The sequence below is a fragment of the Corella eumyota genome, chromosome 7 (assembly GCF_963082875.1).
Source record: "Corella eumyota chromosome 7, kaCorEumy4.1, whole genome shotgun sequence".
In the NCBI taxonomy this organism is placed as follows: domain Eukaryota; kingdom Metazoa; phylum Chordata; class Ascidiacea; order Phlebobranchia; family Corellidae; genus Corella; species Corella eumyota.
In genome coordinates this window covers 11,727,207-11,740,586 of record NC_137496.1, presented here as the reverse complement: position 1 = coordinate 11,740,586, position 13,380 = coordinate 11,727,207, and the positions used below count along the sequence as shown (strand labels likewise).

At 30.8% G+C, this 13,380-nt stretch overlaps 2 protein-coding genes across 2 annotated transcripts; one reads left to right on the top strand and one right to left on the bottom strand.

The window, feature by feature from the left end:
- On the bottom strand, positions 1–8,197 carry LOC145760101 (DNA topoisomerase I, mitochondrial-like). Its single transcript, XM_082573969.1, has 18 exons — positions 8,096–8,197; positions 7,494–7,609; positions 6,711–6,753; positions 6,319–6,353; positions 6,170–6,251; positions 5,980–6,021; positions 5,692–5,851; positions 5,065–5,186; positions 4,354–4,476; positions 4,044–4,231; positions 3,690–3,978; positions 3,218–3,403; positions 2,790–2,858; positions 2,427–2,541; positions 2,155–2,285; positions 1,636–1,809; positions 863–933; positions 1–445 (listed from the first exon to the last, which is right to left on the bottom strand). Exons 1-18 carry the CDS (start codon positions 8,141–8,143, stop codon positions 343–345), a joined length of 2,097 nt encoding a protein of 698 aa, XP_082430095.1. The 5' UTR covers positions 8,144–8,197; the 3' UTR covers positions 1–342.
- Positions 8,198–9,714: 1,517 nt separating this feature from the next.
- Positions 9,715–12,833, top strand: LOC145760364 (lactadherin-like). The gene is made up of 4 exons (XM_082574231.1): positions 9,715–9,898; positions 11,259–11,396; positions 11,490–11,656; positions 12,696–12,833. Exons 1-4 carry the CDS (start codon positions 9,715–9,717, stop codon positions 12,831–12,833), a joined length of 627 nt encoding a protein of 208 aa, XP_082430357.1.
- Positions 12,834–13,380: the final 547 nt, after the last annotated feature.

Below are 13,380 nucleotides of genomic sequence, written 5' to 3'. Positions count from 1 at the left end.
TTCACAACCGGTTTGTTGTATTTACATAAAACAGTTTCTAATTAAACTGAACATAAAACCATAAAATAATATTTACAGGGAAAATACATTCCATAGATCGAGTTAAAATAAAAACTGGACAAAATTGAGATAAATACCAAGCAGTACTATATGCTAGACGCGGTAAAATTCATTAAAAAATCAAAACTTTTCAACTTTTTCCCCTGAAAATAGCTCTTACAGCTAAGTTGTTACATTGACAATGAGGCCATAATGACATCACACAAACAAAATACTGTAACGTTATTATGATGTCACAAGATTGGATGGTAGCAGCTTGGAAGGAATAAATTACTGCTGGAGTTAGAAAACGAAGTCTTCGTCAGCCATATCGACGGCCCAAGCAAATTTGTCTCGTTGAGTTTTGTTGTAGACTTTCTCAATTGGAATGTTGTATTTCTTAATCCTGGAAATCAGATTATAAAATTATTATCAGATTTATTTATATATTTATTTATCCTCGATATAAGAAGGTCGACTTAACGACATAAACATAGAGTAACATCAGTTACCCCGACCCAGTCTTGAGTTGCCTGCGACAGTTTGTGATATTATAGATTATAATTGCCCGATAATTATGCTGCTTATTAAGTGCTGGCTCAGCAGGAATAAATACCGTTTATAGCACCTTTTCTGTGGGCACTTCAGCATAAGAGCAGTGGGGATTAAACCCAGGACCTTATGTAGTAAAACCAAGTGGTCTGACCACTACACCAAGCTGTCGGTTTAAACACATTAAGCACCTTAAGTAGGTTTAAAATTGACTAAATATATATTTAAAGGCCCCAACCAATTTTTAATTTTTAATATTGAATTAACTTACCATGCAATTGTAATGCGTGGGTCGAGATAATTTAACTTTGAGGTTCCAAGAGCAATCTCTTTGTTTTCCTCCTGTGATGTCATAGAAATATAGTTGTTAACATAATACTACCGTAGTAAACTTGTTTTTATGTAAAAATTTTAAAGCGTCGTAAAAGTACTTGAGCACAAGCTTTAAAGTTTAAATCCCACTAAGAGCAAGTTCAAGCACTCTTAGGCAGGCAAAAACATAAAATTATCTGAAAAGGCTTTCAATATTATGCTTTTAGATCCCTTTTGTCAAAGCTTTAAAGGTTTAAATTCCTTTAAAAAGGTGCTTAAAAAGCTGTTTACGAAGTATAAAGCACTTATTGTACATTTAGATCAAATTAGTTGAAGCTGAAACCTCTTTTCATACTGCGTGTGTTTACTTCTAACAAAAGTTACCATTTTTCAGCTATAAAAAGTATTGAACCTGCAGCGTGGTGTAGTGATAAGAACACTTGCTACACCACATGGGGTCGTGGGTTAAATCCCCACTGCTCTCATGCTGTAGAGCCCTTGAGTAAGGCGCTATAAATGGTATGAACCCCTGCTGAGCCAGCACTTAATCAGCAGCATAATTATCGTACAATTAAAATCAATAATATCGCAAACTGTGAAGGCAACTCGAGACTGGGTCAGGGTAACTGATGTTACTCTATGTTCAGGTCGCGCATTCGACTTTCCCACATCGAGGATAAAGATATAGCTATATAAAAAAAAAGCCATAATTATAAACAAATGTTAATTGACCTTGTCAGTTGCTGAAACTTCAAGTTTGATAAGTTGCTCTTGCAAGCGATCCAACTTCTTCTTTTTCGCTTCGTACTGTTTCCTTTTTCCCTCTGTTTTATTGTGTTTGTAATCCGACTTTGCACTTTTAATCTCTTGCTTGCAATCTAGGATATCATTCTGCTTCTTCTCAATCTAATATTAAAGTAAATTGGTTAAATAAAATATCAGAGAATACAATGTAAAAACAAAATGACAATTTAAGCCATAAATGCATTACGATACAAAAAAAATTAAGTCCTGAGTTCGATCCGCACTGCTTTTTTGCTGTAGCACTGCCAAAAGCAATCAGCAGCCTAATTAACGGGCAATTATAATCAATAATATCCCAAACTGCCAAAGTAAATTTGAGACTGGGTCAGGGTAACTAAAGTTACTCTATGTTAAGGTTGTAAAGTCGACTTTTCCACATCAAGGTTAAATAAATACAAAAAAGCAGTGGGAATCAAACTCGCAACTTAAAATCAACCAAAACCCAACCTTATCGTTCATTCTCCCCATTTGTTCACTAAAGTTCTTGGGTGCTGCCCTCTGATGGTTGCACAATACTGCCACCGCTCTGTTCGCCCGATTATACGACAACATCTTTGACGACACATTCTCATCATCAGCTGTGTGATGTCATAATAAAAAAAAATATTAGATTTCAATAAAAAAAAATTTTTTTAATTTTTTTTAGAACTATTAGGTTCCTTATATAAAGTGTTTAAAATTGGCATTTAAAGATTATTAGGACTTATAGTCAAACTTACGATCGGTCAGTTCTTTAAGTTGGTTCTGCAGGGTGATGGAAGCATTGTAAGTTCTAAAAACCTTGGCAGTCAACCCATCCATTAAACTTGTGAGATATTTGTTCAATGTAGAAGTCTAGAAAAAATAGAAACCTAGATTTAAATATTTTGAAACCTAATTATAATAGGCCTACAGCATAAATGAAACTACCATTTATGATCATTAGGTAAATTATTATGGGCAAAAATAAGTTGAAAGTTGTGACCATATTACAACAATTAAAATCTTTATTGTAGAGCGACTATAAACAATTTTATAAAAAACTTTTTCGGCTATTTTAGTTAATATAAATAAAGTTTGTACACATAACAGTTACAACTCACATTTAGTCGATCGAACAAATCATCCGCCCCATCTTTGTTCTCAGTGAACAACATCAAATTCTTAAAAACCTGACAAAAAACAAAAAAACTTAAAAATTCCATAAATCTGAAATCAACTTTAAATTCTATTTCTTGCCAAATAATGCTGTGGCCAGAAAACTAGTGTCATGACAAGTACACTGGTGCTGTAGCTAGTTAAACAATGCCATGACCAGTAAGCTAGTGCCAATGCCAGGAAACCAATGTCACAACCAGAAAACTGATGCCACGACCAGTAAACCAATGCCAGGACCTGTAAACTAATGCCGTGACCAGAAAACTGATGCCACGACCAGTAAACTTAATGCCAAAACCTGCAAACCAATGCCACAACCAGTAAACTAGTGCCGTGACCAGTATGTGACACACTATAAAACACAACTTTTTACCTGTTTCAGAACTGGAACTTTGTTATAATAACGAATTGAATCCTTTCCCAAGAAGTCGAACTCAACAACGTAATCTTTGTTGTCGAGTTGTTTGTGCAATTTGATGTGTTCACACCTGAGCGAGCAGCAACCAACCGTGTCCGCTCCTTCTCCGTCTTCTTTCTCATTTCCTGCTCTTAGCGCCAACTAGTGGAAAAAATTTTTTAAATGTGAAATCTTAGACAATAAAAAATAGCAAAAATTTAAAATAAAAAAATCCTTATAGATTTAACTATTTCAAAAAACATATATTAATATATTCCTTCAAATGATTTTATTATAAAGTTCAACAGCCCACCCTACAATTATAATTGACGTAATATGGTCGAACTCTCAACTAATATTTGCCTGTGATAATTTACCCATGCACCACAAGCAGTAGTTTTGTTTATTTTGTGGACATATAAACTGAACATATATCGTTCACTCTTACCTTATCAATGAAATAAAGTGCTACAGCCCTCTGCCTGACCATCATCTCCTTGCACTTTAAATCCCTCATATAATCCTCTCTTATCTTGTCCACACTCAACTTTAACCTTCGTGCAGTCTCGTACTTCTGCCAATCCTTTTCACCCTTGACCCTCGAACTTGGGTTCAACATGATGTACTTGTTTTGACCTTGAACGTTCTCGGTCCATGACACCAACCATGTGACCGTGTTGTCATGACGAACTTCTTTCCATTTGTGGCCAGGAGGAGGAGTTGGGATGACAGAATTTCTAAAAATATTTTAATTTTACAAAATTTTATGTAAAATTACAAAAGTTTTCTTATGATCACCTACTTGCTACAGTTGATGATGACACTCTCCGGCACGATCCTCTTCTTATGCTTCCCCATTTTAGGATGATTCCCTCTTCCTCGGAACAAACCCGGAGGTTCAAGTCGGAAGTTGCCGATCTTCTCCTTGTGGCCATCCCACTCACAAAACCCGTACTCCGCGATCAGCGCTTCGTTCTTCTTTTTCTCTTCCTGAGTTTTATAAACAGAGTATTGTAAAATCATTTAAAAAGAAGATTAATTTGGTTCGAATAAATTGTAAAAATGCCGATATTAGAATCCTTATTTACCCAATTTGTACAAACAAAACTTACTTGTTTTTCCTCTTTCGACCTCGCTTTTCTTTCTTCACTTTTCATCTTAAAATAATCGTTCACGGCGTGGAAATCACATTTTCCTAAATCAACTATTTTTGATTTTTCTTCCTTAGTCATCGTCTGTAATTTAAATTCAAACAATTAATGCTTAATCAGCAGCGTAATTATCAAGCAATTATAATCTATAATATCCCAGAATGTCAAAGACAACTCGAGACTGGGTCAGAGTAACTGATGTTACTCTATGTTTAGGTTGCACATTCGAACTTCCCACATCGAGGATAAATAAATATTTAAAAAACTCAATGACTTTATAAATGGCATACAATAAATGCTATCAATACAAGTTTATTATTAGCACAAAACTTAATAGAAAGCAGTGTTGAATAAAAACATGAATATAATAGTATTATAAGTAAAAGCCTATAGAATAAAAGTGCCCCTTTTTATCATTATCATTATCAGTTAGCTAGCTCAAAATTAAACTATAAATTAGATGAATGATATATAATGATAATAATAAATCTTTAAAATTAAATAAAACTTCCATTTGTGGTGCAGGTAAATTATCACAAGCAAATATTAGTTAAGACTTGCAACCATATTATGACAAGTAAAATCCTGATCGTAAAGTGAGCTAAAACTAGTATACACAATGCTCTTACAAACATTTTTAAAAATGTAATAATGTTAAAATTTTCAATTTACCTTTCTCCAGTCTGAGAAAAAGTTTTTATTAAAATCAGATTTTGTCGTGTAATCATGATCAAGCATCTTGCCGTAAAAGGTCATGACCTCTTCTGCTTCAGGAGATAACCTCATGACCTGTCCTAAAAGGTTAAAAATTATTTTAAAAATTTAATATAATTCAGTCAATTTAAAACAAGGGGTCGCCAACGAAACGAAAATTGCAAAAAAATATTAAAGTTGCAATCTAAAAATAAAAATTCACAAAGTTAACAAAGTTAGTTTTTTAAATTTTTAACACTTAAAAGTTTTAGGCTTAAACCAAGCAAAACATACAAAAAGTAAAGAAAACTTCAGTTAAAAGCAATTTGTATAAAAATAAATTTAAAACACACCTAATCTATTTAAAAAAAATCTACAAATATACCCTTAATATAATAAATATACACAACTTATAAAGCTTAGTAGACAATATATATATGTATGTCCAATTTATAGGCTTACAAAATAAATAAAATTGCTGTTTGTGGTGTGCGGGTAAATTAATATGGGCAAATATTAGTTGTGACCATGTTACAACAATTAAAATTCTGACTGTTGGGTGGGCAAATAAAATTCGTACCTATATAAAACAATTAATATGCTTACCATCGTATTTAAATTGAATATGTTTTGGGAGAGGTTCATATGGGGGTGCGAACACGGGACCCTTGTGTTGGAGGAATGACCATCTCGCATCTGAGTTTGAATTCTTTTCCTTCTCTTCCCACCACTTCCACTTCTCTACTTCCTCTTCTTTCTTCACTTTCTGGAGGAGCAAAAAAGTAAAAAAAAAGTTAATTTTTTTTTGTTTTACATGTGATGGTTTTTTAACTGAAAGCAAATTATATTAAAAATATTAAATTGCCTTAATTATTATTTCATTTCAAAACTTACTTTAGCCTTTGTTGGAGAAATTTCCTCTTTAATATTCTTCTTCTACAAAATAATTCAAATTTTGAGTAAAATTAACACAATAAAAAAAAACTTTAAAAAATAATAAAATTTAATTTTAAAATATTTTTTAAAGTTAACACCTATTAAAACTAGATCCATTTAAAACTCTCATTTTTCTACAAAAATTTACCCTTTTTTCCTTAACATTGTTATTGGTTTCAGAGTTTTTTCTTTTTTCTCCATGCTTCTCTTTTTTAATTTTATTTTTCACCCTAAAAACCAAATTATTAACAAAAACTTAATTTAAGAAACAAGAAAATAACTCATGAATATACTTACTTTTCAGTGATGTCAGTGTCCGATTGTCTTTTGGGCTGAAAATTAAAATAGTTTACAAGTTTTACAATAGCATTATAACCAATAGCTTAAACCATGTATTTTTTTGTATATATATTTCTTTATCCTTTACATGGAAAGTCGGCTTTACGACCTAAACATTGAGTAACGTTCATATTGCCTTACTTAAGGGTATTCAGCACAAGAGCAGTGGGGATCAAACCCAGGAACTCATGTGACAAAGACAAATGTTTTGACCGCTACACCATGTTGCCGGTATTTTTATGATATAATTATGTAAACTTAAATTAGGGCAACATTTAAGATTGATTTAAATAAAAACAAAGAGTTAAAAGTTAAATTTTTAACATATAAAAATAAAGCAACAAACTTACCGATACAATGTCCATGTTTTCTTTTTTTACTCTTGATGGCGCACTAGAAAAATAGAGAAGACAAAACTTAAGGAATTGAATTAATTGAATTGTTGCTAGATTAAAAAACCTCATAAAAACGCTTTCCCGTTTGATTTCTCTATTCTTAAGCTCACAACTGTTTAAAATAAAAACTAATTTTTTCTCGCAATGTCTGAATAAAATCTTATACTGCTGTAATAACACATTTTCTTAATTCCTATAGAAACTATAACTTGAGTTACTTAATTGGTAATGCTTCTATTTAAATAAAATTTAAAATTAAATAAGAGTTGTAACTAAATATGACCAATGTATGAAAAAGTTACTTTTGCAACATTTATACATTTTCGTTTGGACTTAAAATGATATTGCTATCAGAGGTAAGTAGTTTTGCCAACGTTAAACACTTTATAATCCATAAATACGTGTTTTTTGGCAAATTTTGCAGTTTTGAAATTATGCGAGAAAGATTTGAGAAAAGTTACATACTTTTAAATGATGTCATAACCGAGTACTCGAACTCGGCCGAGTAATGCGACAAAATACTCGGGCTCGTCGAATCCGAGCAATTTTGATTATAGCCCATCCTTATGGAATAATATAGATTATAATTGCCAAGTATTTAAGTGCTGGCTCAGCAAGAGTTTATACCAATTATAGCACCTTACTAAAGGGCGCTACAGCATAAGAGGGTACTTATAATTATCACAAAATCTGTTCTTAACATTGGGCGACGCATATTTAAAAAAAATTTCAACTTACTCTCCGACTTCGTGTTTAACTTCCTTGATTCTAATTCGATGGCCATCTGCTCCAATTAAAGGTTTTCCATCAGCTCCCAATGCATATTTCTTCTTGTGCTTCTTGTGCTTGTCACTCTAAAACAAGTGGAAAAATATTTCTTATTAAGTGGCCAAAATATTGGACAATCAGTCAATACTAAAGTACAGGATGCGGGATAGTGCGAGACCGTATGGATGTGAGTGGAGAATGATAGTAATACTCCCGGTTTAATATGGGCAATACTAAAATGTGGGATAGTGTGGGACCGGCCGTATGTAAACATTAACAAAAATTTGCAGAATGCAGGACGAACCAGCATTTTTGTACTTCACTGTGGGATGAATGTTGTACTTATATAAAGGGCTGAGGGATGATGTGGAATTGACTTTAAAGGGAAAAAGATAAGAAAAAGGTATAAAAATTCCCGGTATTAAAATTCTGTCCTTTTTTTATTTTTTGTTAACGTCACATCAGTTTTTCCCGCACCCGGCAACTTCTTGCATTCCGTAAATAAGCACTACTCAAAATATTAAAAGCAAATTGTTAAATTTTATAAAACAAAATGTTTAAATTCTACTAACCTTATGTTGTTTATGGTGCCCATTTTGAGAAGTAGCTGCTACCTCCATTATAAATATTAATTATCTAATTTAAAACTATTTATAATTAACTCTATTTTTGCTATTTTAAAAATTGAAATACAAACGATTTTTATTTTAAATTTTAAACTGCTTAGACTGTTCGTTTTAGACTTAACTCCTTTAAAAATTACAACTGAATCTAAAAAATATATTTACACAAACTTTACTGCTATACATTCTATTCTTTAAACACTTTTAACTCATAAAAGGAATAAGAAAAATGTCCGTTCAGTCTTTACGGCCTTTCTTAACTGAACGAAAAATTTCAACAAAGAAGCTAAGTACCGAAAAGCGCAACTGCGCATGCGCTAATACTTAACCTTTTTCGTAATTTCCTCGTGTCAATTTTGCATTATAGAGAAAATCTCATGGCGTGAATTTCCAACATAACCGGCGTCAAATTAAACGACATAATTACCACCTGTGCTTTTGTTGAAATATTTTAGATGTAAAAAGGTAAATTTGTTTTCTGTAGCGTAATAAAACAACTCAAAATGTGTTTTAATAAATCTTTAAAATCGACAATCTCTAACATCTATATTAAAATAAAAATTAGCAAATAAATTGACTTGATTTTATACTGAGATCTTTAATTAAAAAATATTGATGTAAACTCTTGCATTTAATACATAAAAGAAAATTGTTCTTTAAAAAAAAATACTTTCCATAAAAGTACTATATAAATTATTACGTCATTGAAATGTTGTGCCATCTCGCGGCGAAAAAATAATGAAAAAATTTTGAATAAAAAATTAATTTTTTAATATATTGCTTAAGCCGAAGTATTCTGCAAGAAAACAATTGAAAATTTTACAATAAATAAAAACGAATCAATTAATATACGTGCCAATCTTTTGATGTTTTTTAACTACAAACATAGAACTTTTGGTAAGTATTATCCAAATCTCACTTTACCACAAATGTAGCCTCAAAATATCCGATTCACTGCTTAACAGTCTTCGTGCCAAGGCCCTCTAAGTTCCCGTGCAATGGCGTCGAATCAAGTTTGGCAAAACCCTGGTTCAAAACCAACAGAACAAAGCACAATTTTTGAAGTCAGCTAACATCGAAAAAACAAAATTTATTTACACGCACACTTTTGAGATTAAATTAAAGAATTGAAGTATCACCTATGTTAATATACCCTACCTCTTTTGTAAACAAAAACTCATAAACATAACTATAAAGGCTGAAAGTAACTTTTGATAAATTCTTTTATATTTGCAGAATGCCTTTTTCCAAAAATTTGAACATTTATAAACGAATATTCTTTTGCTGGAATGGCATATTGATTGCTAGGTTGAAGTAGTTAAGACAAATAAAATAATTTAAATGATTTTTAGCATTCAAGTTTATAAACTAAAACAAAATTTAATTTAATATTTTTTTTAATTTTTAAAGTTAAAAATAAGAATATTTAGTTATTACAATTTTTGTTTAAAAAAATCTATCAAATTTAAATTATTTGTGATAAAAATTATCACATAATTAAATCTACCTTGTTAAGTTTATTTTAACTATGTTTAGAATAAAACAATTCGAATTTAAGACTTGTTATAATGAGTTTAAAAATCGTTTTAATTTTGTGTTTCTGCTTCTGGGTATGCTTAGCTGGATCCCATAACAACCAAGTTTGTTTTAATGCAAGCCCCGATAGTCCCGCTTTTAGGGAGCTAAGATCAACCCAAGGAAGACCAGGAAAGCTTGGCCCAGCTGGAGCGAAGGGTGAACAAGGTGTAAGGGGTGAAATTGGCCCCACCGGAGAGTGTTCTTGCGATGGGAAGGTCGTGTCGGAGTTAGAAAAAATTCTCCCCCAATTAAAAAGTATTTTGGTTACTTTACATTTGTTAAAACTGAGTTCATATTATCAGCTTACTGTTAGAATCTCGTATATAAAGAAAAAGTAATACATAATCATTAAAAAATAAACTTTTCAAACATGAAAAAACGGTCCAGAAATTTGATTAAAATTCCTGAATTTTTTATTACCGATTTTATCGTTTTCCGAACGTAAGAGATTTTTATTGATTTTTTTATAGACTTTTCAGCATGTTATAAAATTGGATGTCTGGGCAAGTTTATATAAGTCTGGACAAGTTAAAAAAATTACTTTTTTCAGTCTATTCAGCTTGTTTTAATACCGGATACTCTAACTTTTAATGAAAAATTGTAAGTCGAAAAATACCAACTGTTCCGCTGCGCTGACTAATAAAAAATAACTTTTTACGGGACCGAATAAAAGCGCGATGTAAAGTAGTTTTTAATAACAAGAACAATGTTTTTTATGAAATTTGAGTTTTATGAGTAACAAAAGCATTTAAAGTTCGCTTGGCAGAGTTTAAATTTTTTTTCTTTTTTTTACGCGACCCATAACATCAGTTACCCCGACCCAGTCTCGAGTTGCCCGTGACAGTTTGGGATATTATAGATTATAATTGCCTAATATTTAAGCTGCTGATTAAGTGTGGGGTCAGCAGGTGTTCGTATCGTTTATAGCGACTTACTCAAGTGTGCTACAGCATGAGATCACTGGGGATCGAACCCAAGACCTTGAGCATGGTATACCACAATTATCTCACTTCTCACTTCTGTTTTTATGTAGAAAAACACGTAGACAAATATATACACAGAGTTTTATTTTTTAAGTTATATATATCTAAATAACCACGTAAAGTAACAAAAGGCGGAGCACCCTGCATGTGCAAAGCGTTTTATTTTTGATTGAGGTCACGACTCGATTCAATGACGTCATCAGCACGTTACGTTAAGGTGTTTAAAGAATAAGGAAAAAATAAAACCAATAACAATGCCTAAAATGTGAAACAACCATTAGCGGAAGTTACAGGTATAAGATAAAAGCTTTTGGGCGGAAATGACGTCATAACCCCGGTAACCCGACAATGTAATGCTTTTAAACATTTTCGTAATATTGAATTTTATAATTTTTACTACTGAGAAAGGAATGAGGTTAACCTTAAAGATATAAATTTAAGACGACAGCCAAACTTAATATGCTTAAAAAAACTGCATATTATTATATTAATTAATTTAATTAATTGAAATTTTAATTACGAATCTAATCCAAATTTTATAAAAATTTTAGTTAGTGCATGTGGGCTTGGGTTAAAAGATGGGAGAATACCAGATAGTGACATCACAGCTAGTTCTTATTATAACAGCAACTTCTTACCACATAATGCAAGGTTGGATGCTCATACCTATGGTTGGTGGCCTAAACAAAGTGAGTTGTTGGAATTATTTTCTATCTTATAATAAAGTTTCACAACTTTTGTAATTAGTGGAAAATAAACATTAACATTATTTTAATTAATAGGGGTGGTTGGGGAATGGATCCAAATTGAACTCAAGACATCAACTCTAGTGACAGGAGTTGTGACACAAGGAAGTTACTATTTTTCTGGTTGGGTCACCAGCTTTAAGATATCTTATGGGTCCAGTACATCAGATATGCAGTTCATCCAAAATAATGGAAATGATCTGGTAAGCTTACATTTAAAAGGAAAATAAATTAGATTTAAAGTTTATAATTTAATTGTTTAATTTTAAAAAAAGTTATTTTATTAAAAATGTTTTATTGGTATTTTCTAAAACTTTTAAGCGGTGTTTGTTGTTTACAAGCTGGATCATAGAGATACTAATATATACACTAGAGTGGGCTTCGCACCCATTTTGTGTCGCAAATTGAAGACCGATTTGCCATACTCGCCAGAGTTGCCAAAGCAAAACTTAAACTTTTAGATTGTTTTTAGGAAACTAAAATAAACATTTTTTTACGTTTAATTTAATCTATTTAAATCATTGATCAATAAAAAAATGTTATCTTTTTATTAAAAAGCGAATTTTCTTGATTTTTTATTATTTTAAAGTGGTCTTGCAAACCTGTGCCATAGAGGTTGACTGTTTAATAACTATTTGTAAGAATCGAAGTGTTTTACTTGTATAGTGCTATTTTATACATTTTTTTGGAATTTTTGTATTAACTTTGCTAGATAATTTTTAAATTTTAACATAAAAATAATAAGTAAATTGTTCAAAAATTGCAAATGGCAACTCTGGCCAGTATGGCAAATCGGGCTTTAATTTGCGACAATTTGCAGTGAACAACTGCCTAGCAACACCTACTCTAGTGTATATATTAGTATCTCTATGAGCTGGATGACAATAACCAAGTTATACAAACCATTGTTTAAACAATCACTATTCTAATCATTTTGTGATGTCATAGATAATTCCTTAATTTTATTATTCGGCGTTTTTAACGTTAAGTTAAATAGAAAGCGATGAACAACGCGACATCAATAAAGTTTAAAAGTTAAATTTTAGTGATTAATATTTTAAATAAAAGTTACTTGGATTTTATCACGTTAAATTTAATATGTGGTGAATATTTACCTCACTGTTTTAATTAAGTTTTCCTATAAGCTGGTAAAAAATCACAAACAGTTATACAAAAAGATCGTTCAATATTTTGATGGTTATAAAATCAAACCTAGTATATTAAACGTAACTCTTTATTAAGGTATTTGTTGGTAATGATAATAGGGGTTACAAGTTGAACAACTTTCCTCAACCTATAAGTGCTCGCTATGTTCGATTGTATCCACAAACATGGTTTGGTAGTGCTCCCAGTCTTCGCATGGAGCTTTTATCTTGCTAGTAATCACATATTTCTATTTGCCAAATAATTTGATTTCTTATTTGTTAATTACCAATATTTGACTATCTGATTAATTATTTAACTTATAAACTATTAAATACTTTTAGAATTATAATTAATAATAAATATTTTGTGTGATTTTAATTAAATTTTTTAATAAAATTCTGTAAATTTTAATTTTATAACATATTAAAGTTTTATAATGCATTTTAGGTTTTATACTATTTAATAAGTTTTATAGCATTTTTACACGAGTTCAATTATTTTTTATTATAAAGTTTTATAGCATTTTTACACAAGTTCAATTATTTTTTATTATGCTACTACATAAAATTTTAATTGTTTATTAAAAATGTTGTACCTTATATTATTCAACTGAAGTTTTCGAATCTTGTGCCCATATTTTTACTTTTTTCATGTCCAAAGTCAAAAGCATTTGTCTGTTTTAAGTTAATTAGGTTAATTACGAACATAATTGTTACAATTATAATATGTTTGTAATAATTAATAAAAATATTTGTAAATAAAACAAGTAGACAACATAAAC